Source organism: Enoplosus armatus, chromosome 15 (assembly GCF_043641665.1).
Source record: "Enoplosus armatus isolate fEnoArm2 chromosome 15, fEnoArm2.hap1, whole genome shotgun sequence".
Lineage (NCBI taxonomy): Eukaryota > Metazoa > Chordata > Actinopteri > Centrarchiformes > Enoplosidae > Enoplosus > Enoplosus armatus.
The window spans coordinates 18,350,729-18,376,471 of NC_092194.1; the positions used below are offsets into that span (position 1 = coordinate 18,350,729).

Genomic DNA, 25,743 nt, shown 5'->3' on the forward strand with positions numbered 1-25,743 from the left:
GTAACACCAAAGCACAGGATTTTGTTCATGCAAGACTGATAGCCATCCAATAGACATCCAATAGCCAGCAGTAACTCATGACGAGAAAGCATAGCATTACAGTTGAACTGATTACAGTGGTTACATAAGATGTCTTGAAGGTGTTTTTAACTGGTACCAACACAAGTCAAGTTACAGGTACGTTTTTATTTGATTTGCTCTTACGCCAAAATCCCATTGAGTGGTTACCAAAACGCTCCTACTTGTGAGGCCTCGTCGCAATAATAATAACCTCTCGTTTCTTCGTGTGTTGACAGTTTGAAGCAACCTCTGGCATTATAGTTGTGTGGCTGTGCTTTTGCTTAATTCCAAACTAGACTTTATATCCTGACACAGAAAGCACAAGGACGACAGGACAAGACCTCATAAATACTGGTTTGTTATAACCCATTTACATGTATTTGATACGGGGTGGCACGACTGAAGATGATCTTTGAACCAGAGAATCAGAGTTCATGCCCGTGTGTCAGCAAGTATCAGTCCAGCTGAAGTGCCCTCGACCAAGGCTGCGTGTCCTGCAGGGGTGCTGTCCTGTACTTGACTGTGACCTCTGACCTCTCTGTTGGGCAAAAGCAAAGCTACCACGCACAGAAATCAATGAATATCACGTCATTAAATAGCTGTATCAGCCGGGTGGTGTGTGCAGAGCAGGTCCGGTTCAATGATTTATTTCAAATGTGGAGTTTTATAAAGGCTAACAGGCAGGCAGGTTCAGATCCAGGTTTGGCAGACAAGTAGGCAGGTGTAGATGGGTGGGGTCAGGTGGGGTCAGTCAGGTGATGGGGAAAGGAGTGAGAGTCCGAGGGCGTCTGGTGGATGGATGGAAAATAGAAATGAAGAGGAACATTAGGAAGACAGAGAGACAGACTGACATATGAATTGATAAAATGTCAGAAAATAGTGAGAAATTACCATCACATGTTCCCAGAAAACTTTTTTTTTTTTTTGCACTCGTAGCAGCCTAGATAAAAAATGTGCTGAATGACCGGTGACTTATTTTTCTGCTTTGTTGTGAGTAAGGGATATTAAGTAGAATACGATGCAGTAAATAAATGATGAGAATTGGATAGTCTTCTTCCTGAGGCTGAAAATTGTCATGGCGAGGCCCGAAGTACAAACACACACACACAAAATGATAAGAATGGACAGATTGAGAGGACAGAGCTGCTCTAAAGTGTCTAGAAAAATCAGTAGATGAGAGGAAGCGACGGGTGGAGGGGAGGGGTGGGGTGTAGAGTATTGGGTAGGCTTGGAAGTGTAGGACCTTCAAATGACACTGCAAAAACTGTGCTACAAAGCAGTCGTTGGCAGTGTCATCATTCATGTACGGCGGTGTGTTAACATTGTGTTGTGCGGGCTCGTGCACTTCGATGTGTGCAGCAGTGTGAGTGTGTACATGATGGTAGTATTATATTATCATGTGCGTGTGTCTGCGTGTGTTTGTGCATACATGTGTGTGCGTGGCTGTAGGATTAATGCCCCTCCCCCCCCCCCCCCCCCCCCACGGTAATCCATCTCCCACCCTGCCACTTTCCATTCAAATCATGCCTAGCGTGGGGAAATGTGCCACCCATCAGCCCCCTCGCTCAGAGTGAGCTCTCATGGCATCTAAGGGCACTTCACATGCTGTTGTTTGAGCTTGGCCGGGTCCTTCTTCCAGTCCTCTCCATCTCACACACACACACACACACACACACATTCATTACCTCCAAATGAGCTGTGAGTCATACAGTGGAGGGGAGGCTAAAGCCAAAGCAACTCTGAACTCTGGGACACATGAAGTTTGAATTAGACATGACTGAAAACACACTCTAAGATAATAATAAGGAAATGATTCAGATGAACATCCTCATGTGGAGTAAAAATACATATTCTATAGGTATTTGACTAGTTTTGAGGCATTATAACTGAGACCAAAATTAGATATGCCTACAATCACTCAGAGCCACAACTGCAATTCAGCACTCCAGCACTTGGTCCAGCTTCCAGATGCCCACCTCAATCTATTCTCAGTAGCTTCCAGACTAATAAGCAGTAGCCAGTCATGGAAGAAGCAGAAGTGTAGAAATCCTGCATTCAAAATATTAATTGTACCATTTGTATGTAAGTATTAGCATCAAAATATACTTAAAGTACAAAAAGTAAAAATGCTCATCATGCCTCTGAAATGTAGGGAAGTAGAAGTAATAAAGTAGCATAGAATGGTACAAGTACCTTGCAAAATTGTACAGTACAGTACAGTACTTGATTAAATGTGCTTGGTTACTTTCCATAAGTAGTAGTAGTCGTAGTAGTAGGAGCTGTAGCATCATATTTGTTGGTCGTAGTAGCTCTTATACGTAGTAGTTGCACGACTAGTGACAGTAGAGGTAGAAGTAGTAGTATAGCAATACTAATAGTAGTTGTGGTCGTATTTGTTGTATTTCAGCAATGGAAGCAAACTTGATTTCAGTAAATCTTTGTCAGTTAAATCAATTTATAGACATAAAATCTTGTGAAGTGAAACCAATTCAGGAGTTTCCCCCTGGGGAACCAGCAACAGGCCTTAATGCTGTTGCCTGTACTCACTGCGTGCATGAGCATGAGTCATTTCTATGTGTAGAGGGGGGGGGGGGGGTGGCTTTACATGTAACACCACAATATTGTGGTATTAAATATTGATAACATTTTAAAGAAGCATCCCTCTGAGGTTCGGTTTACAATCACAACCACATGAAACCTGAAGCAACCACTTGAGGTTTCATGTGAGCCTCCTCCAACGCATCAACTTATGAATAATGTCTGCCTTCTCCAACGTGAGAGCACCAGCAGCGCGCCACGCCTGAACTTAGAGCTCATTACATTCCCCTTTGCCGGGGTCACGGGCTGCATAAATCTCTATGACTCAGTGAGTTTCATGAACCTGCCCTTTGTGTTGCTTCAAAAGTCAAGCTTATCATCCCTTTGTTAGCAGTCAACCCGAATTCGACCTTGAATGAATCTCTTCCTTTCAGCGTTGTCATAGAAAAGTGCTATTTACTTCCCCAGAACAGTGAGATGGAGAGCTATAGTTATTAGGAAAAGATATAAACACAAATCTGGAAATAGAACAATATTTTTGCCTCATTGTCTTGTTTGATAAAGACAAAAACTCCAAATATTCTCTTTGATTTGTTGCCAATATCTGATTTATATCATTATAAACTAAATATCTTTGGGGTTTTGGACCGTCATCTTGTACCCTTAGAAGTTGTGATTTTACACTATCACGAATCACTTTATAGACTTTTATTAATTAACAATTAATCAATTTATTTGGAAGATAACCTTTAGATTCAGCTCTGGAAATGATTTCTGTGTAATCATCATATTGCCCCCCCTCCCACCATAGGTTTATTCATTAAATGAACTATGTGATCAGGCAGCAAAACTCAGTGAATTTAACATTTCTAGTCAGATTGATCCCTGATGTAATTTATTAACTCTTTAAGATCCTTTCCATGCTGATTATAATCTGCAGGCTTTGTGGAGTCGGACACAGTCTCTCCCTGGTGGCTCCCCTCCGGGGATCTCCCGTCTGTTCAAAGGGCTGAAGTGCTCAATCCTGGGCCTGGAGCAACTCTAAATGACTGGTACTGAATCAATTAGCTGCCTAATTGGGCTGAGATAAAGACTCCATTTCCTTATCGCCAGCCCCACCAGCCATTACAGATGGCACTGGGGATCTCCCAGTGGATGTGCCAGTAGGTCATAGTGAAGCTGCTGATGGTTTTAGCAATCTCACTGTATACACCAGGAGTATACACTGTAAAACATCATATAGAAATTAAGTGGAATCAACTAATTTTTAATCATTAATTAAATATGTTCGTTTTACTAATTTCAAGTAGATTCAACGTTTTTGTTTTTTTTTACTTTAGAAGTAATAAACATAAATTGTTCAGACTTGAAGTCTTTTGAATGGATGCACTGCTGAGAGTTCAATCAACTGATCAAATTAAGTTTATAAAGTAACATGAGAGTTAAAACAAGAACAATGAGAACAATGCTAACCATGATGAAGGTTAGTATTTAAACATTTTACAGCGTGGAAATGACGACAACACACCAGGCACTGGATGAGTTTGTTCAGCGTCATTTTGACCTCAGTCACATTGTCTGGAGGACAGGTGGTCTGGAGGACAGGTGGTCTGGAGGACAGGTGGTCTGGAGGACAATGACTGCTGTAGTGATCCATTCGCTTTCGAGAGACCTCTACTGCAGCATCCTTTGTACTTTATAGGTGTGTGTGGGGTGGATAACACTACCATCTACTTGATTGTACAGTGGAACTCCCCCCCCATAGCCATACCAGCATGTAAGGACACATGTGTTACCCTGCATCCCCTGGGAAAAGTATGTAGATTAGAGATTATTTCTACCATTTGAACAGACATGCAGAGAACGGGCTGCTGCAATCTTCACAAGGACATACAGGAAGTGATAATCTGAAGATCTGTGGATTAAATGTCATTTGCTGATCAAATAACACATTTTACGGGGGTCTCATTTAAATTGCATTCAGTATAGGCCTAATATGTCATTTAATGAGGGCTTATGCCATCATATGCATCATTAGACAGTAGAACCTCCCACAGAGCAATTCATTATTACCTTAGCTAATGACACTCTGGAGCCACTAATCTGCTAATACCTGCCGTTTTAGTTGTCTCCTGGTTCTTCTACCATCAGTTTTCCAGAGGCCCGCCGAGCTTTGCCCTTGTTTCTGCAACTGACGGCAGAAGCAGTGAAACCTTGGTGAGTGAGCGATGGGGAGCAGCTGTCGCTCCCCGCAGGAGCAGCAACCTCACCACCTGTTGGCAGATGATTCAGGGACGTGATCCTAAGACCTCGGTCTGTTTTGTAACCGCAGCTCAGTTTTGGAAGACCAGAAAAAAACGCATACTTTCGGTTTAATATGGACCTCATGCATGTGCAGCACTGAATCAGACCCTAAAGCATGTGACTTAAAGGCAGCTTGTGTTTGAATGCTTAAAGCAATAGTTCGACATTTTGGGAAATGCACTTCGTTCACTTTCTTGCTGAGAGCTAGATGAGAAGATTGATACCACTCTCATATCTGTACAGTAAAAATAACAGCCAGTTAGCTTAGTTAGCTTAGCTGGTTTTTGAACATATTTAACTAGGAAAAAGGAAAGGGACACAAAATTCAAGATTTCTTTGTTGCGTTGCTGCATCTCAAACGCTCATAAACAGGAACTTTTCATTGTTGGCCAGCAGCCGGTTAGCTTAGATTAGCATAAAGACTGGAAACAGGGAGAAACAGCTAGCCTGAAAAATCCACCTACCAGCACCTCAAAGGTTTCTTAACACATTATATCTCATTTGTTTAATCTGCACTGAAACCAAAGTGTAAAAAGGACAAGTTGTGGTTTTACGGTGGGTTATGTGCGGGACTATTTCTTTCAGGAGCAGTCACTTCCTGGAATCTCTGCCGGTTGCTTGTTTTCAGTCTTTGTGCTGAAAGTTAACCGGCTGCTGTTAGTAACTTCATATTTACTTTTGCTCTACAATACTAAGCTGTAATATCGCCATATTCGGCAGCTTGGCTGAGCTGGCATTAGCACGGAGAACAAGAGATAAAACAATGTACCAAAACAAAAGCGAGTTAACACACTTGATCGGTATTCTGGAAAGACATTTCAATTCAGTTCAAAACAGAAGCACATACCATAAAATTAAGTTTAAAACAAATTAGAGGCGGCTGCAGGCGGAAAAATGATTGTCTCTCTTCATCGTCGCTGTGTGTGTGTGTGTGTGTGTGTGTGTGTGTGTGTGTGTGTGTGTGTGTGTGTGTGTGTATTATCGTGGTTCAAATTGGTGTCAGATTTGACTTCAGATATGAATTAACATGAGCAGTCTTTCAATTAAATGTTTATGAGCCACAATTTGGAGTTACATATAAAGGTCTGTGGTGTGAATGAAGCATTTAGTCGCTGCTTACTCTGGAGTTGGCTGCTTTTTTGAATGCAAAACATCTGCACCACAAGCCACTGATACAATCTACATGCTAACACCATACACTTGGATGCAGGGCGGAAATAGCTCTTAAAATTGAGTCAATTAGCTACGATGGAAATACAATTCAGTGCTTTGAGCATTGTGTTGCATTGCCTAAGTCTTTCTCTAAATCACCACCTCGAGCAATGAGGTCAATCTCTGAGAACATCTCTGATGCGCTATTTTCTCTCGTTTTAATTGCCGGGGATCTGTGTTGCGCGTTGCACACCTGCCTCATGAACTTGCGTCAGTCCTGGTGGGGGGGCTAGCAGTTTGCTCCCAGTCTAAAATCTGTTCAATCCCTTCTCTGTTGTCAGCAAAGTCTGCAGGTTCGTTCTCGGCTTATTTTCAAAGTGCACGAGGCCCTCTTTGAATACAGATGACACAATTAATACTGAAATCTGAGAGGGATTACCTTAATATGTCAAGAGACTTCCGAAATTAGAGCGGTGTGACACTTATACTATTCCCCGTGCAAGAAATGGATTTAAGTAAAGATTATTATGTAATCGTAAAATACGCCCCAAGGACTTCGTGTCACAGGTGACCTGCAGGATTCAGTCGGTGAGCCTGAGATATGGATACAGGTTTCCTTGTGTGTGTGTCTGTGTTTGCTCATGTGTTCAATTGCAAAATGTGGAGGTGTGTGTTCCTGTTTCTACTAATAGGGAACACGTGTCAGTATCTGCAGAAAGACCTTGCTACAAACACTGTATGCTTTTCTTTTACCTCTTATCTTTCTCAGTCCCGCCAAAGCCTACGTATTGCTCTGGATTTGGACTTGGTGGTCAGGGATATAGGCAGATGGGTGTTCACCTCCCTGCCTGCTCCACCAGCCATGGCACAAATGTCACGACTCAGAGGGCCTCCGGTTGCCTCAGTACCACAGAGAAATCACACTGGCACGGATGAATAGATTTAATTCAAATGGGAGCCCAGCGCTATTCATGCATTTGCAGACCCCGACTTCATTAAAGCTCCACTTCTTTCAGGGGTCACGGGGAGGAATGTCAGAGGCAGGGAGCGACATGATAATGAAGGTTATAAAGAGTTAATGCACTTTCTGCATTACTGGACTGCCTTTGATTGACAAATAGTTATTTAAAAGTTGTAACTTAAGTTGTTAAAGTTGAAATCCTTAATATTTCAGTCCTGGCTGATTTGGCCACACCCACTGTTACCATGGTAACAGCACGTACAGAACAGGTCCCATTCTAAATGCTCTTGAGCAACTTCTGGTATATCTGTTTACAGTGCAGCCAAACAAACACAATGAAAGTCAGTCAATAATCTGCCCTTTTCGCCGCGCAAGTAGTTTTCCACACACGTTACTTCATGCAATATTCAAAACAGATCTGCTCACGAAAAATGCCAAAAAATGATGCATTTTTTATGAATGCATTTCCTTTTCTGTGGCCTCTTAACAATAAAAGACACCCCAGTAGAACGCTTTTAATGTGAAGCAGCAGCAGTAGGATGTTCCGTTATTAGCATTAGCAATATCCTAATACAGCTTTGCTATGGTGTGAAGAGAGTGGACAGCATACAGGCTGATATCAGTGAGATCAAGTCATGCTGGATGCTTCGTTTCCTGTGAATCCTTCGTGCATGTGACGGCCATTTGACTCGGCTGCTAACAATTAAAACTACTGTATAAAGAGGTAATTACACAAAGTATATACATTAAATGGCTATTACAGAAAAAAAAATAATAGTGTGAAAATAGTATCAAAAAAGGGTTTTAACCTCAACAATATTCCGGTATGTGTGTTGCTTTAATGGCAGCAATCATTTTGCAAGAATAGTTGTCACTTATTTTAAAAGGCGGATGTCTTGTTTTGCAGTGTCATTCCGTTACAGAGAAGAAATACGGGATGCAACTCCGCCTTTGCTAGCGCCGAGCTAACTGTCAAAGCAGCATTGATTGTATCAACATGCAATTAAATGGTAATTCAGTGATGCAGCGTTATTGTGGGAAGCTCTGCATGAACACTCCCTTTAATTATCCCTGATTGTGATTATAACCTTGCATTTTTTCGTTGTGCATCTTTATCTTTATGTACATTGTTTGCCCAACTTTCCATGAATCAAGACAATGGTGGAACTGCAGTGTATACTTACAGCACCGCCTCCTAAGTGTGGAGGTCAGAGCTGACTTTCTCTGCCGTGATTACTGTGCTGTTGTACAGTAGTTAGTGTAGGATGTGAGACGGCATGTTGGTGATTTACTGTGTCTTTACACTTTCTTCAAGGACAGAGCCATGAAGCAGGGCTACTCCCGCCATCTCTGCTGTTGCTGCTGCATTCTTATCCACATTTCCTCAGCGTCAAGCTCGTGTTTTCAGCTGATAGGAGGGTTACAGGGGCAGCCATGCACAGGGAATGGCAATAGAAGGCTGGCGTATTGTTATCAAATTAGATTCATCCCTCTGCTCCGAGTCGCCATGATGCTGCTTTGAAACAAACACGTTTCATTCCGTCAGCCTGATGTGATTTATGTTGCGATCTCTTCCCCTCCCAGATTGAGGTCGCAGTTGAAGGACGGGACCCGTCACTTAGCAAATGACACAAGCGTTTTACGTCAAAACGCCCCAAATGCCTTCAGTGCATCTCCCTGCCGCCGGTGGCCTCGCCGTGGAAGCAGAGTCACAGCGAGATTGTTGTCTAGTAACGGTTACCATGGATGCCACACTCTGTCAGGGGCTTAGGTGTAATGGATTTAAATTGAACTGTTGAATTCCGAGCTGGGAGAGGCAGAGAGGGAAAGTGGAGGACGGCTAGAGACAGAGGGAGGAGGGAGCGACAGAAATAGTCTGAGCATAAAAAAAGACAGAGAGGTGGAGAGAGACAGACACAGTCAACCAAAGAGACAATGAGCCGCAGATGAGGCGGGGGGCCCTCACCATCTGTGATGAGGAGCTGGAAGAGCAGTAATTGTTCCTGAGAGGTGTGTGGGGGCTGTTCTCGGCACGGAGATATGGATGAGCTGCGCTGCTACCTGCCATGCCGGTGGCACACCACAGTGTCAGGCCTGTCTTAACGCACAGGTGAGGGCCAGCAGGGACACTAACCTTCTATGTGGGCTCTCATTAATGTTGATGTCAGTGATGACCTTCTCAAACCCGCCCGAGAGCAACGTCGCTCCACACTGATACACCTAGCGCTCTAAGGAGGGGGAGTCAGGTGCTTTGCATCTTTCTTACAAAGTCCTTCTCTTTCATGCTGGACAGCTTCGAGTGATGATTTTATTTTTTTTATTTTTTATTTTAGCTCAGCAGTCGCCTCGGAGGGGTGAATGGGAGTGTGTGTGGTTGTTTGTCTGTGTTACAGCCACGGATGGATTACTGAATGGGCCTACCGAGCACAGGCCAGAGCCTCAGTTTGAAGTGACTGTTCACTTTTCTTGTTGGAAAGTCACAGCTCAGTGTCGACTCATAGTCCTGTTTCCTTCACATCACAGGTGCTTAGCATACTGAGGCTAGAGAAACATTAGTAAAGACATATGAGTGAGAAGAGCAGAGTAGCATCTCAGGCTTTCTGTGATGGTTTCCTGTAATATTTTGCAATATTTTGTATAGTTTCTGTGTACATATGTGTCAGTGTGTGGATCTGATGTGGAGCATGTTGCTCCTATGTAGAAAGGGTGGGGGGGGCTTGTGTATGTCTGTGGCCACAGGCCCGTTGTCTTATAATCCATTCATGTGATGGGAATAAGTAATGTGTAAAAGGATGAATGAATCGTTTTTAGAGAACAGTCACATGAAGGTCATCGTTCCATATTTCTAGAATAAACAGATGATGGTTAAGTCTTCAAAGTGGTTATTTTTGTGTCAACAAAAGACTTACATCGCTTAATCATTTGTTTTAATTTCATGGTAACAGCCATTCTGGAGGATGTCCCATTTAGGAACAAAATTCTTTAAATACACATGATAAAATATTCATGCGCAGGCTGTCTCGTACCCAGAGGGTAAGACATGAAAGTATTAACAAAAAAAGTTACTTCCACTGCAGTCCTCTGTGGAAAATGGATAATAATGTTGAAGTTATTAATGTTGCGTATGATAAGTGGATATTGAGGGCTTCAGGAGGATCCTTGGGGGCCTCGCCTCTGTGAAAAGCCGATGAGACGACTCGGAGGCGGCCGTGGCTCTGTCTGTGCACCCTCGGCCAAGCAGGGCTGTTAATCAGGACTCAGGGTTACATCAATGATGTCAGCACAGTAGCCACAATACATCACACGGAGCAGCCGAGAGACGCTTCCCTCCCTGGTGAACTCAGCACAAGTCCAGCACAGCGTCTCCAGAGACTCCTGTTGGAGTGTTTACCTGTCTTTGTGTCTGTGTGTGTCTGTATTTCCAAATAGAAGAACGTATGTGAGGAAACAAATGAATGTCAGACAAATATAAGACTAAGCTGCTGCAATAAGGACATGTTTACCAGCCTGAAAGAGAATAATTCAAAATCAGATCTTTGGAGTGAAGATTGAAATGATTTCTTTTTGATAGTCAGAAGTATCCTGATGTTATAGTCAGTAGAGGATATAGTATTCAGATCCTTTGCTTTTTGAAGTGGGGTATTACTTGAGCACAGTTATTGGTTTCTTGAGTAAGTATATATTAAACTGTACATGTTGATGAGTTAGCAGTGAACTTGTGAACTGTATAAATATGTGTCTTCAGTTGTGTTTGCGTGTATATGTCTGTGTTCACTGTGTGTAAGGCCTGGTCTGATGACATTATCAGGGTTGGTAATCTGCTCTGTAATTGCCTGCTGCTGACACGGCAGAGGCCGATATGGCTGCAGAATAAACAGACTGTTAACAAGTAGAGGGAGCTCGTCTCCGCTTGATCCGCACGGCACAGCGTGACATCTGGACCGGACGAATCGGCGAGAGGAGGAGAGAGAAAGACAGACAGACACGGGGAGGCAGGGAGTGAGAGAGATGCATAAAAACAGCAGAGGAAAAATGGAGGCAGAAGACATGTGGAGGGTAACGCTTGTGGAAGACAGAAAGAGATGTGGAAAAGGAGACAAGAGGTGCTGGTGAATCGCTCTGCTTTCTACTAGCATCTGGGTGTCAAATTGCACCCCATCAGTTAATTGTGTGTGTTTACGTCAAGACATATTATGTCTCTTTCCAGAAATAGACACACATGATAGCGAATAGGAGGACAGAAAGACGGCAAAGTCAAAGGTTACGTCAAATTCGGAGAGAGTCAACCGCCAAGTCAACTAAAGATGATGACCGTACTAATAAAAAATGTGCACACATTAATTTAAATATTTTTGGAGTGGTTTTGTTATTTACTAGTCTGACCCAAAGCAGACGTACGTCCTTTGTAAAGTACACAGAAGACACATTCCAGCAAAGATATGTGATTGCTGATCGCTTGGTCGATTGACAGAAAATTCAATCAGCAACTATTTTGATGATCGATTAATCATTTGAGTCATTTTTCAAGCAAAACTGAAAGATTGATTGAGAAATAATTGTTAGCTGCAGCCTTTGTAATAGCTAACATTGGCTAGATGAGCCCCAACCAGAACATTCTTTAAAAGAGTCTTGGAAGTAATCGTTTTTGATAAATATGAATATCACTACATTTTCAGCCGTATCAAGGGAAAGATTCAAAGAGAAACAAAAGGCCGTGTTGGAGGAAGAACCACCAGAGAATCAGGCAGGAATAGCGAGAGGAACAAGACTCTTGTTAATATGAGAAACTGTCCCATGTGAAATGCATCACATGGGCCTATTAGGAGCATCTCTAGTGCGTCCAGAGGAAGGCTGTCTGGGTTTGCAGGCTTTCCCAACCAGCTGAGAGAGCTGAGATACAGATTAAACCAAATATGGATTCTAATAATGAATCGATTTCATTTTATTTACACTTCCTTCTTAAAGGAATAGGAAAAGGAAAAGGAAATGCTTAATTACTTTCTTGCAGAGAGTAAGATTAGAAGATGCCACTTTCATGTCTGCACCGTAAATATGAAACATGACAGGCAGCATCCTATTAGCTTAGCTTAGCATAAAGACTGGAAATAGGGGTAAACAGATTTTTCCAATGGTAGCAGCCCACCTTCACCTCTAAAGTTCACTAATTAACATGTCAAATCTTGTTTGTATAGTCCGTATGAAAACCAGAAACTTTGAGGGTTAGGGTAAGTTGTGTTTTTTTACGAGGGGTTATCTGTTTTCAGTGTTTGTGCTACGCTAAGCTAATCGACTGCTGGCTGTAGTTTCATATTTAATGGGCAGACATGCGAGTGACCAATCTTTTCATCTAACTCTCTAACAGCTGCAGAAAAGTCCTGAAAGAAAAGAGATGCAACGTGAGGTCATATTAAAAACATATAAACAAATACTGAGAATAAAAATGTTAGAAGGGATCGAGGGGACTGGATGAAGAAACCGTGGCCTCTTCCTGCTTTGTGCTGGAAAGAAAACCACCAGATTTCAGACTAAACTCAACTCGCTAGCGTACAATATAAAAATACAGTGTTGTGACTGGTAATGGCTGCCAATTTTCTTGGCAATGATTGTATTTGTTTACAGTAATCACCCTAATATCTCAAAATGAACGTGTTAAAGATTTATTGATGTCAAAATGCTACACGTAGCGGCTTTAATCAGCTCAGCAAGATTAAAAACATGACTTTTCAGGCGTGAAAGACCTTCATCAGGATGCTCGAGTGAAATCATCCAGCATTCAGTTATATTATCAGTTCATTCAGTCTAGCAGCGCTGCCTCAGAAGATGAAGTATGGCGTGTACTCAGCATTTTGACTCTTTCCGATTCCGCGCCGTCAGAAACATGGATACAGCATAACAAAATGATGGACGCGTTACACAGCCCGCATATTGAAAGATAATAAAGGCTGCTGAAGCATCCGTCTTTGTCATCTCGCTTCTCTCGCAGGCCGACAGTGTGTGTTTGGTGCGAGCTGAGTAGCGGTGCAGACCGGCAACGTGGCCGCTCAGCTGCAATCCTGAGCCGTTATTATTTAACACATCACTCTGAGCTGCAGGAAACACTCTGATTGTCTGCTGAGATCCCCGTGCAGCCTGTTTTCACTCACGGTCTGTAGGTGGATGTACAGTATGAGTATAAAAATCCTCATATATGCATTTGTGTGTGAAGACCGATGACTCATCCTCAGTACAGTGGATTAACGCCTTTGTAATGACGCTTCATGATTGGACAGTTGCAGAAAAAGAGACACATCAGTACACTCCATGTCTGTCTTCATTTCTCTCCACACATCCATCCTCTTCTCTCCATCCTTCCTCTTACCAATGTAACGTGTTGGTTGATCGGTCCACCATCTTGGTCCAAGTGAAATATGAACATTTGTACCAACATTCATGTTCCCCAGAGGATGAATCCTAGAGACTTTGGGGATCCCCTGACTTTTCATATAGCGCCATCAACAGGTTGGTTCATGGAGCCTGCAGGGCTTCATATGTTCCGTACCCCCTCCAGTCATGTATGTTCACGACCTATCTCTCACAATCAAGGGTGAACATGGTAAACATTGTTCCTGCTAAACATCAGCCTCACAGAGCCGCTAGCATGGCTGCATCCCTCCATTTATCCATCCATGTGCTCCATCTGTGCTTTTATGCCTCCATATATCAATTCACCCGTCTTTTGTGTCCTGCGGTGTCTCCCACCTTCTACTCCTCTTTCCACATCATTCAAACGTTTCCTTCATCTTGTCCTATAACCTGCGGTTCCTAAATCATTTCATCCCTTCATAATATGCAATCTTTCCTTTCTCCATATTCCATTCTTGCATCCATCTGTCTCCCTTTTACATCCATCCATCCATGTGTCCATAGATCAATCCACCCCTTAGTCTGTTCAACCGCCGTCTCCCTCGTTCTATACCTCTTCCATCCATCCACCAATCCCCGCATATCTCGGTTTCCTACATCTGCCAGTCCCTCTAGCCATCCATCCAGTCCCCACAATCTTCCCTCTATCCATCCTTTCATCCATTTATCCTCCTAGCTGTCAATCCATTCGTTCCTCTCCTCCTCTGTATCCCTTCCATGTTCCATCCTTCCTTTGTCTGTTGTGGCTCAGGTGGGAGAGCATGTTGCCTGTTAATCGCAGGGTTCAATCCCCGGCTCCTGATAGTTAGTAAGGCCAACACTTTGCATGGTAGCTCTGTCCACATAGGTGTGTGTGTGTGTGTGTGTGTGTGCACTTTGTCCTGCTTAGGTAGAAAAGCACTCAATAAGTGCAGTCCATTTACATTCCCTCTATAACTCAAACTCCTTCCTTGTCCCATCCCATTATTCCTCCATCCCCTCAATTCCTCTTCACCTACCTCCACCAATCCCTGCATCCTCCCATCTCTCAATCAATCATCCGTCCATGTTGCTATTCTTCTACCCCTCCATAAATCTATTTACCGTCCCTCCATTCCTCCACATCCCATCCTTTCTTTAGTATTCATCCTATATTCAATTCTTGCTTCCTCCATTACTTCTTCTTCCTCTCCTGTCTTTCTGCCAACCCCTCCGTCAGTCCATTCCTCTATCCCTCCATAAATCCATTCACCAATTTATTCAAGTCAATTCAAATCCTAACAGAAGTTATCTCGGGGCGCTTTTCATACAGAGCAGGTCTAGACCGTACTCTTTATAACATTATTTACAGAGACCCAACAATTTATCCATTTGCCTTCCCTGCATCCAGATTCTCCATTCTTCTGCACCTCTTACACCCAACTCTCCATTCATCCACCCACTCCTCCTGTCAAACACTGGCCAGTACCTCCATCCATTCATCAATCCCTGCATCTCTGTCCTTCCTCTCCTCCTCACATCTACCGCTCTTTTTATCCCTCCATCCCTTTTTCCAATCCCCACCAGCGTCCATCGATCCACCCCCTCCAGATCCCATCTTTTCACACCTCTTCCATATTCCACCATTGCTCCCTCCCCTTATTCATCCCTCCATTCATCCTCTTCTTCCTCTACCAATCCCTCCACCGGCCCTTGTTTCTATCCCTCCGTCACTCCATAAATCCATTCAGCCATCTCCCCGTTCCTTCCTTCGTGTATCCGCCAGATTTCCCCCGTCTTCCGTACCTCTTTCCTCCCTCCACCCGTCAACACATGCAGCTCCGGGCACAGGCCCAGATCCACCTCCGGCCTCGGCAACCAGAATAGCCCTGATAAGTCAAATGATGATTCTGTCTTAATGAGCTGTGGAGAGAGAAGGCGTACATTAGCGGCGTATCGACGCTGTGACTCAGAGCCCGGCTGTGTGCGCGAGCCAGAGAAGGACTCGCTCTTTTGTAACGAGACAGATCTGATTCGGCCGAGCGCGCAGGAGAACACGCTGATGATGACAACGGTTAAACACAGACACCCCACCCTACCCCTCCACACACACACACACACACACTCCTCCACCCCTCCAATTACATCCCTTTGGTTAATCTTCCTTATCGCAATTGTACTGCTGGCAGAATGACAACCTTCTGGATTGTGAGTGCAGTCGGTGCTTTGAGTCTGCTTTTTGAAACACCTCTGTTTGTGTGTGCGTGTTCCTTTGTCAACATGTTACGTGTTCTTTGCGTGTATGTGTACGTTTATACGTGTTTTTTGCAAGTTTGCATCTGTGTATATGAGCGTGTCTGTTGCTTTTCTGTAGAGCTGAAACTATTAGTTGATTAATCGATTATTAATTTGACTCAGATTGAAAATGAAATGTCCCCTGTGGAGTTTACTTGCACACAAACACACTTATGGTTACATCCTGTGTTTCTGTGTATCCCGGAGGTTTAACAAACGTGTTCAATGCATTTCCTTCCTGGTAAGATTGCAAAGCTTTCAGTGGCATATTTTATGTAATTTTATGTCCTCCAACTGTGAGTCACAACGTCTCTGGAAAAAAAACTATGAATGACTTTTACCTCCTGAACTACGGATGCCCATTCTGCAACTGTATGGGACTGTACTGATGCAGCGGGGGTGCAGACACAGAGGGATCTGGCAAAACAAATCTCAGGGTCGTCCAGCAAAAAGTTAAACATGGCTCAACTTTTGCAACAGCAAAATACGACAACGTTCGGCAATGCACTGCCTTGGCCAATAAACAAGCAATTTAAAGATATCATCTTGGAAACTGAAGAAACTATTGTGTTTTTTAGTGTTTTATTTATGACATTTTATATAAATAATCAAGCCTCAGTTTTCTGTACGTGTTGTACAGATGTGTATCTGTTTGTATGTATTAGTGCTTATGTACCTGCATGTTTTGTGTGTGCTTGTGTGGTTTGCTTTCATCTGTTCCTGTTTGTGTTGTTTTATCTATGAATGTGTGTGTGTGTGTGTGTGTGTGTGTGTGTGTGTGTGTGTGTGTGTGTGTGTGTGTGTGCCGCTCCCTCACCGGCCTTCACTAAATGACATACTGTTATTACTGACCGGGTTATGGACACTCAGACTCACCACAGCTGGGTTTTACACCACACTTGGCTTCAGATCAGCGTGGCTCGGCTAGTACTAATGATAATGAAGCAAGTCGCCCACAGCAATTAATGCACTTAGCCACTAATGATGATTAACTGTGGACTGTATTTGATTTAGGAAGTTGATAAGCTGCCTCCGAACACAAACAGGTTAATTAGTATCATGTCTCGGTGAAAGAGGCGTCAGAAGGAGCCGGACCATTCATGGAGGATGTGAACGGCTTTGTTTTGTCCTTCAGAGCCTCTGATCCCTTTAAGAGTGTGAAAATGTTGCCCTTGTTTTATGAGTGTAAGGAGAAATTATGATGAAGACGTCAAAAGGAAAGTTGTCAACGTGAATCTCTAGAGGCTGAAAGGCATGGGAAGGCTTTTTCCCTCTGTCTTCATCCACTTATGGCGTATCCTGTCATGTATTTATCTGCCTCGCTGGATGACTTTTTGAGCCTCTTTTTTATTCTTAATCATATAATTTAGTTATGGTTTACACTTTGCCGAGGGTATCTGAGCATGTTGCTCTGTGTCACGGATCTGCTCTGGAACCACAGCATGCAGATAAACAATCAGGCAGAGTCTTAATCACAATGCCAAGAAAGGGGCGTGATAGTTCTGAGCATCTGCACGAGGCCCCTTCACCATCAGCATATTTTATTATTTTATTTTACATGGTGTGTAGTTGGTTGTATCCGTATGATTAGCAGCCTCGCCCCTGAGGGGTCGTCAGGATACCAGATCTGACAGAGAAAGAGTGAGAGAGTGAACAGAAATCTGTTCCCTCGCTGGATAACTACAACTGAGGTGCATCTAAAGAAAAAGTCAAATGTATTTATGTATTTGTGTAGCCAAATATCAAATGCAATGTCTTAACAGGTGACAAGAAAACCTTCTTAAAAACAAAATGACATCAGAAAAACTGGAGGACACCTCCCAGGGGACATTCAAAACTAGATCCCCCCTCCAGTAATAATGTTGCAAGTTCAACACTAGAAGTAAGATGAAATATTAAAAAAGTAATAAAGTATTGGAGAGGCGTTGCATAAACAACTGCCTGAGTCTCCCCAGATGTGTTTATTAGAAGACAGGTCTCTCCTTAAAACTTATATCAAAACAAGAGTTTGGACTCGTGTTGGAAGGATTTATTGGTACTTCAAAGATTGTTCTCCGCTTGGAGTCAGACAAAAGCCTGAATTTGAGGGATGGTGAAGATGAATGACAGACGTTGCCACTTTTTAATCTCTAATAACAAAGACTAATAACTAACAAAGGAAGTTCTGTGAAGTTTTATCACAGTTTTTCATTTTCAATGAAGCAGGCCCGGTTTTACTTCTATTTATGTTGTTTTTTGTTTTTCAGTTCATTCGTTTGTCGAGTTTTATTTATTTTAGCCACTTCAATGTGTTTGTTCTGTTACTTGTTCTTCAGTGATTTTATTTGGCGTTGCATTATGTTCTTTTGTTCTTTTTGTATTGGAAAAAGTGAAATAGTGTGATATAATGAAAGTGAGATTAGTCGAGCGTGTCTGTGTGAGTGTGTTTAACTTTCCTTTCCCTCTGCAAATAAGACTATTTTCATGGATTTACTGATACTGAAAGCTGATACTACCTTTGTCTTTTAGTAGAAGCTCCCTGTAGCTAATATTTGTGCTCTATTTGTGAATCTGATATTTTCAACGCCCCAATAATTATCAGGCTTCACTGCTTCTTCTATAATTTGATATATCTACAGAATAAAAAGGCCTCTGCAGCAGCATTTAGGCCCCCATGAGACACTAAAACTCTCCAACATGCTAACGAGGTTTTTAGGCTGGCTGGCAGCTACTCACGGCAGGTTGAAGCAGGTTCTGTTGTTGTTTATACACTGGCCCCCCAACTGAAGCTGTCAAATAAAATCCTGTCATTCTTGCCTCCCCGTATTGACAATCCCTCCAACTGTTATATTTCAAGGTTTGTTGACGTCCCCAGCAAATGAAGAAGACATTTAACATTTGCTACACAACAGCAAACTGGAGGACAAACAAATCTATTTCTATTTAGTTTTTGACGGTTATGCCTGAAATTTATTTAAAAACAAGCACTTTACCTTTATATTATGATAATGATGCAACGGATGGGAAATAAAAGGAGCTCAGATTCATTTTTTCATTGTTATTAAAAGGTTGGTCCAACACTATTTCACTCTGAACTTGTTACATAAGAGCTTATGTGTAATTATTACCTCCAAACTCTGGGAGTAATAAAGTTTTGAATTAATGTTATACTCATTGCTGGAGATCATGACGCAAAAATATCCGATCATTTTGTTGATTTTTATCGGACATTTTTTCCCTTAATTAACCTCAATCACACCCATAAATGTCTATAAAATACTGTGTACCTCCCACTACTGCAGCCAACTGAATAATCAGTGCCACATATATTACACCTCAGGGTCAGTACCCTGCTATTCTGTGAGGCCATCACATTTCCACCTGCTTTCTTCCTTATGCATCTCTCTTCCATTTCCGCCGCTCATCTGTTTTCTCCGTGCCTTCCTCCTCCTCTTCCTCATCTTCCCTCTCTTCTCTCCTCCACAGCCCTGTTGTTAGCTGACGGTAAGTTGTCCATTCCTCCTCTCAGCATCTCCACTAACGTCACCTTCTCTGTGTGTGCTGTGGTTTAACAACCCTAAATTCGAGGGTTTAGGACGACAATTAAGGTGGTTTGTTTTGCTGCTGATCAAGATTTTAATTCAGTACTCAGGTTTGATAAAAACTGCAACAACAACGCTGTTGTCCTCTTCTACTTCTACCAACAACACATGCTCTTTTGCTGCTCCCTCCTGCACTTAATGATGGATGTTCATGCTAATCAGCTGATTAATTAATCATAAATCCATAAATTATGTTCTCCGGTCAAGAGCAAGCTACAGACACTTGATAACTGTCAAGATAAAAACCTGCAGTTACGAAATTAGAAATTTAATTACCTTTGTGGGATTGTGTTATTATTTTTTCCCCCTCTTCCTTGTCAAGGAAATTGTGTCGTGTCGTGGTGCAGTACAGAGCAGGGGAACGGCTGGATAATCAAATTTTAAACATGAGCAAAAGAAATCCTGTCAGGACTTGAGGGTACACACTGTCTTGGGTGTGTAATTGATTTAGCTTAAAAGTGTATGTGTGTGTGTGTGTGTGCAGGCACTCTTGCGCTGGTATATTATGCATGTGTGTGTGTGTGTGCGCTTGCCGACACGGCCTCCTATCAAGGGGACTTGGCTGTGATCTTTAATGGCAACGTTAATATTTAATGGTAAGCGTGTTGTCAGCAAAGAGCAGCAGGCTGGGACTCGGGGCTCGTATAAAAGATGACAAGGTCTCTGCACCAGGTGGCTCAGTGGGGGTGTCACACACAGAGCAGGATGAGAGGCCTTTGGATGCACAACCGCTCCTTCTTGATAGAGTTTGACAGCACAGAATTGATGTTATGGCGCTCTTTGTAGTGTGCGCTGCACTCAGGAGCTCTGTGAAGCTTCTTCCCACAGCAGAGCCGCCCAGGACAAGTCTGATAGGCAGATAGAAGGAGTGATCAGGGCGCCCACAAGACATGGAAATCATTTTGTACATTAAAATAAATAAATAAATAAGGCCTTAAAGAGTATGCCTTCCATCCTAACCTTGTGTTAGGGTTAGAAAATAGTTTCTCCACTAGCTTTTTATGGAGCTTTTAACCATCTTACATGGTCTCCATTAGCGGATGGAGTTTGCTACGTCGTCATGGAGATGGATGACACCCCGTCAGAACCGGATCCATGTTCGTGACAACTGAGCAAACTCCGTTCACCGATGAAGACGATGTGATACAGTAGAAGGCTCTGGATAAAACCAGTAAGGGGACATTGAGTTGGGATTCAGTGTCATTAAAACACGTTTTGTAGCCATGCAGATAGTTTTGCTTTTAGTTGCACAGGTTTTGAGATTTCTGCCTCTGAGATTTCTCCAACCCCCCAAAGACAACAGAGGTGAAGGGGGTTTTGTTTGTGCTGCTCAAACATTTTTAATTGGAACTATATAGTTTTCATTAGAAAGTAGTTCCACCGCAAACTATTCACCTCCATCCATTTTATTCAGTCTGGGTCAAGGCCACACATCTCTGATTTAAGTGCCTCATCTGTCTGGTCTGGTGGTCTGGTGCCCATTATTGGCTGTTTCTACCAGTCGGACAAACACTTGACCAATCAGAGCTTAGTCGAGGACGTTGTCTTCCTGCATAGCTAGCAAAGTCTTGGTGAAAACAAGCACTCTTTGCGACGTGTAGGAACCTTGGATAAAAGTAGAGTAATGGGTAGAAATGAAAAAAATAAATAGATCTAAACATTTGCTGTTGCCGTGTTTGTGTTTTGAGGTGGATTAATCAAGCATGCAAGTTTGTCTAACCTTTACAAGTTGGACCGCCACCAAGACACAGAGAAAGCGGCTATTTAGTCGGCGTTCCTACCATAAATCTTATAGTTTTTCACTTTGCACTGATTGAGTGAGACAGATGTGACTTAAATAGTGCAAATACAGTAAAAACAAATCTTGTCTCTTCATAAAGCCTGAACTTTACAAAGGCTGAATACATTCAAACTACCAGCGAGGAAACCTTCTGATGTTTGTTTGTATGCTGTGACGTACAACACAACACTCCTATTTTGATTGCCGTCTTTCTCACTGTGCTTCCTTTTCATGTCGCTCCCTCTCGCCCTCTCCGCTCAGATGTACCAGACAGGAAGATGACATCAGACGAGGAGGAAGCCAGGCGGATCGCAGAGATGGGAAAACCGGTGCTGGGGGAACACTCCAAGCTGGAAGTCATTATTGAGGAATCATACGAGTTTAAGGTGGGGAAAGGTCACTCTTCAAACAGAGCGAACGCAGCCTGATGTGTCTGATTATTACAGCTGAAACCAGTGTTGTCCATGCAGTTAAACAGATACACTAACTAACTCAGCTGCCTGAAAGAGCAGCTACATATTTCTAATTTTAGCAGAGGGGACTGTTGCTCAGAGGCCTCCCAACCCACATAGATGCATTTCCAGAGGAGATATGGTTTATATGCATCCTTTAACCGCCTCGACCAAAAAAAACATACCCTCCATATTTGTTTCTGGTGTGTGGTTTTATCACGCATCAAACATGCTGCCTGGAACTTGGTGCCACTGCCATCATGTGGTGAAGCTCACGTACTCCTCCTCACTTTGTCGAAGCGGCCTCCGCTGATGCAGATTCTAGACTCTGAGTATAAATAATGGACGGCTGTCTTTCTTGTTTCGGTGTCACATAGAGCACGGTGGACAAGCTGATCAAGAAGACAAACCTGGCGCTGGTGGTGGGAACGAACTCCTGGAGAGACCAGTTCATGGAGGCCATTACAGTCAGCGCAGGTACTGTAAAAAGAAAACACCATGTTCTCTGCCGTGACTCCAGGGGGCTGCACGCAGTTACACTGGACATCGTGGTCTTTTTCCGTACAGGGTCAGGCTGTCCTGCCGTGTTTATGTTTTCAAATGTTGTTCATATCGTTTGAAATATTGAGTTTCGTCCTCTGCCAACATGATTACCACTGTTACTGTGTGCATAATGTGAAAATGGTATTCTGTTTCATTAATGCATTTAATTTATTTATGTGATTTTTTTTTTTCTTTTTTAGTGTTGAACATTTGCCTACTAATGAATATATGTGATAAATCTTTTTGCCATTAAGAGCTGCAAATTTTGACAATTTCATTTGTGGAAGGTTTTATTATCCCACAGTCTAAATGCTAATTTGCAGACTCTTTAAAGGAATAATTTGATATTTTGGGAAATATACCATATTGCTTTCTTGCTGAGAGTTAGATAAGAAGATTGATGCCACTCTCATATCAGTAAATGAAGCTAGTGCCAGCAGCCTGTTACTTTATCTTTTTGTACAAACAACAAACAAGATATAACGTGTCAGTGAGCTCTAAAGGTGCTTAGATTATGATACCCCCTGTTTCTAGTCTTTAAGCTAAGTCTTTAGTTAAGCTAAGCTAACTTTCTACTGGCGGTAGCTTCACAGATATGTGAGTGGTATCGATCTTCTCATCTAACTCTCTGCATATTGATTGTCGTCATCTCGAGATATATATTGGTGTCAGCAGGAGCCTTCAAAACTCATATTATACTCATATAACCGGAATCCTGCCGAAAAAGCAAAGCACTCAATAATAATCTCTGGCACGTAAGAGAGAACTGATCCATCATGTCAGGCGACAGCAGCGTCAGATCGGCCTGCAGCTGCTGCTGTGTCCGCTGCAGACAAGACCACCATGTAGTGAAGCACCGTGAAGGCCTCGGCTCGTCACTTTGGTCCTGAAATATTTAATCCAGCGGTGCTCTTTATTTTTTCGTGCTTCACCCGTGGCTGAAAAATGCATGCAGCTCACATGGCCCGACACTTTGAATCAGCACAGTGTCCCTTCTGTCCGCTGAGTTTCCTGTGAGCTGCTGGGACACAGAGGACGTCCTGCTCCTCCACCTGAGGGGAGTGACCATTTACATTTGCGTTTTTAGCAGTTGTAAGATGACACGTTTATGTTCAAGCTCACTTTGACAGAGCAAACAGCTGCATGACTGAACGTGTGACCTTTAGGCTGTAGGAGAATCTCCCGGTGACCACAACAACCACCAAATCCTCCACATTACTGCACGATGTGTGAACCAGAATAAAATGTCCCAACTCCATGCTACGCACTAATTCTATACAGTACACTACATACTAATTGTCATAATACTGTTTTAACAATATGTGCAGCGTTGCATGTCAATCAAATTGCAACTTTGTCGCTGACTTTCATGGTCGATTATTAAGATTAATTAAGATTTAATACTTTTCCAAGATCTTTCTGGAGCTTAATCACCTCTATGCATAATTTATTTCCAGTTGTGAGCAGCTCCTCCACTTCCTTTGTGCAACAGCGCTCTCTGTGAACACACCACACACTAAACCTGCAGAATAAGAGACACGACGTGAGCGTTGTTTACCCATAAACTGAGCCAGAAGCCAAGAACCTAAAAGTGAAAGTTAATAGAGAATAGTTTGAGAAATCAGGCTGTGGACTCTGCATTATTAAACGAGGTAGAAATAATAAAGTGTAAACTAAAGTTTGTAAAGTTTGTAACCTACTAACTAAAGCAAACTTTTTCCTCATCTATTAAAAGAGAAAAACGTTTTAAAAAGTGGGTCATGCCCTGTGGCAGTTATTAATCTAGATGTGCATTGGTAGCACATTTAAAGTGGAATAAACACAGCAGTAACCTCAGGCTGAAGTGATATGATAACTCAACATACCGTTTTTTAAGTGATTGTTGTTCTCTTCCTCCCCCTCTCTGTCGTCCTTCATCTCCTTTATCGATCCTTCCATCCATCTCCCCCTTTCTCTTTATCTTTGCCCAAATATTCTGCTATCTCCACTCTCTCCTGTCACCCCATTACACCTCAATCTATCCCACCTTTCACACCCTCGACTCCCCCGGACCCGCTCGGCCCCACTTCTCCCCGGCAGATGAGGACGAAGAGGACACGGGGGAAGAACGGCTGCCGTCCTGTTTCGACTATGTCATGCACTTCCTCACCGTCTTCTGGAAGGTCCTGTTTGCTTGCGTCCCTCCCACGGACTACCTGCACGGCTGGGCCTGTTTCATTGTCTCCATCATCATCATCGGCCTGCTCACAGCCGTCATCGGCGACTTGGCGTCTCACTTCGGCTGCACCATCGGCCTCAAGGACTCGGTCACTGCTGTGGTGTTTGTGGCACTTGGAACATCTGTCCCAGGTGAGAAACGGACCAATACGTTCACGTTTGTATGTTAAGGTTTGTTTAATAATGTGTTTTATGTTTCTTTTATAGTTTGAGCCTTTTCAAACACCAAACATGCCTTGTCATCAAGATGGCTGATTTTGACATTTTCCCCCAAAAGGAACAATATGTCACCAAAAACCTTGACTCTGTTAGCATATTTGTTATTAAAGCATAATAAATCATCTTTGCATACATTTTGGAAAAGAGACAAATAAATAATAATAAATATTATGAACAAACAAAACCAATACAGAGAAGATTGCCAGCCTCCACTAACATACAGTGAAATTTGTATTTTGAGTGACACATGGCAGGAAATGGAAAATATGGAGTCACTTCCAGCATGTTTATCTTCTTCAGGAAACTGAAAGATCTAGAGGGAATGGGATGAAAGGTAACAGGGATTGTGGGAAATGTAGTCTTCATTCCCAGAAACACTGACTAACAAAACTAAAGAGCACTAACAATGCTAATCATCTTGAAGGTCTCCTTTGATTATGGAAACCATACTATGAATTAGACAAGAATAGTGACGTTGCCTTGGAAAACAATGTTGTCAACCAGCTGTGACGGGGTCCTAAACAGCCTTTCTGCCAAAGTTTGAGCAGTTTGAAGTAAAAGCTCACTGATTAACATGTTATATCTGGTTTGTTTGTTCCATACAAACACTGAGGTGTAAATATCACAAGACAGCGAATAGTCCTTTAAGGACGTCTCATCCATGTTGGTTTTAAATTTGAGATTTAGGTCATGTGTGCAACCGGTGGAGATCGCAGCTTAGAAAGTTGCTCTGTGGAACCCGACTTGAGTTAATGATAATTACCCCGTCTTTTTTTTTTTTTTGCTCAAGGCATAGTGGACAACAACGAGGATAATAAAACAGTCCTTCGAAAGGTTTCAATCAAAAGCTGTTAAACAACTCTTAAATTTACCTTTTCTCTTAAAATGACTTCTCTCTCCACAGACACCTTTGCCAGTAAGGTATCAGCAGTCCAGGACACATACGCAGACGCCTCTATCGGGAATGTGACCGGCAGCAACGCCGTCAACGTCTTCCTGGGAATCGGCATGGCCTGGTCAGTGGCGGCCATCTACTGGCACATGAAAGGGAAGCCGTTTGTGGTGGAAGCCGGCTCGCTGGCCTTCTCTGTCACCCTCTTCACCATCTTCGCCTTCCTGGCCATCTCGGTGCTGCTTTACCGGCGCCGGGCCCACATCGGAGGAGAACTGGGCGGGCCCCGGGGACACAGACTGGCCACGTCAGCCTTCCTTTTCGGCCTCTGGTTCCTTTACATCCTCTTCTCCAGTCTGGAGGCCTACTGTCATATAGAGGGCTTCTAA

At 42.9% G+C, this 25,743-nt stretch overlaps 1 protein-coding gene across 8 annotated transcripts in view; it reads left to right on the forward strand.

Annotated features, from left to right (window-relative positions):
- The window catches only part of slc8a3 (solute carrier family 8 member 3), a 91,372-nt gene extending 65,629 nt beyond the window's left edge, over positions 1–25,743 (forward strand). Inside the window, exons 3-10 of one of the 8 annotated variants that reach the window (XM_070919895.1) lie at positions 484–504; positions 2,522–2,533; positions 8,967–9,008; positions 21,306–21,417; positions 21,861–21,965; position 22,051; positions 24,106–24,375; positions 25,367–25,743. In XM_070919895.1, coding sequence (XP_070775996.1) covers positions 484–504; positions 2,522–2,533; positions 8,967–9,008; positions 21,306–21,417; positions 21,861–21,965; position 22,051; positions 24,106–24,375; positions 25,367–25,743 — 940 coding nt within the window. Of the gene's footprint in view, positions 1–483; positions 505–2,239; positions 2,250–2,521; positions 2,534–4,723; positions 4,734–8,287; positions 8,311–8,966; positions 9,009–19,135; positions 19,154–20,547; positions 20,566–21,292; positions 21,418–21,860; positions 21,966–22,050; positions 22,052–24,105; positions 24,376–25,366 lie in introns of all 8 variants that reach the window. The other 7 variants (XM_070919900.1, XM_070919902.1, XM_070919894.1 and 4 more) reach the window with 7 other exon arrangements.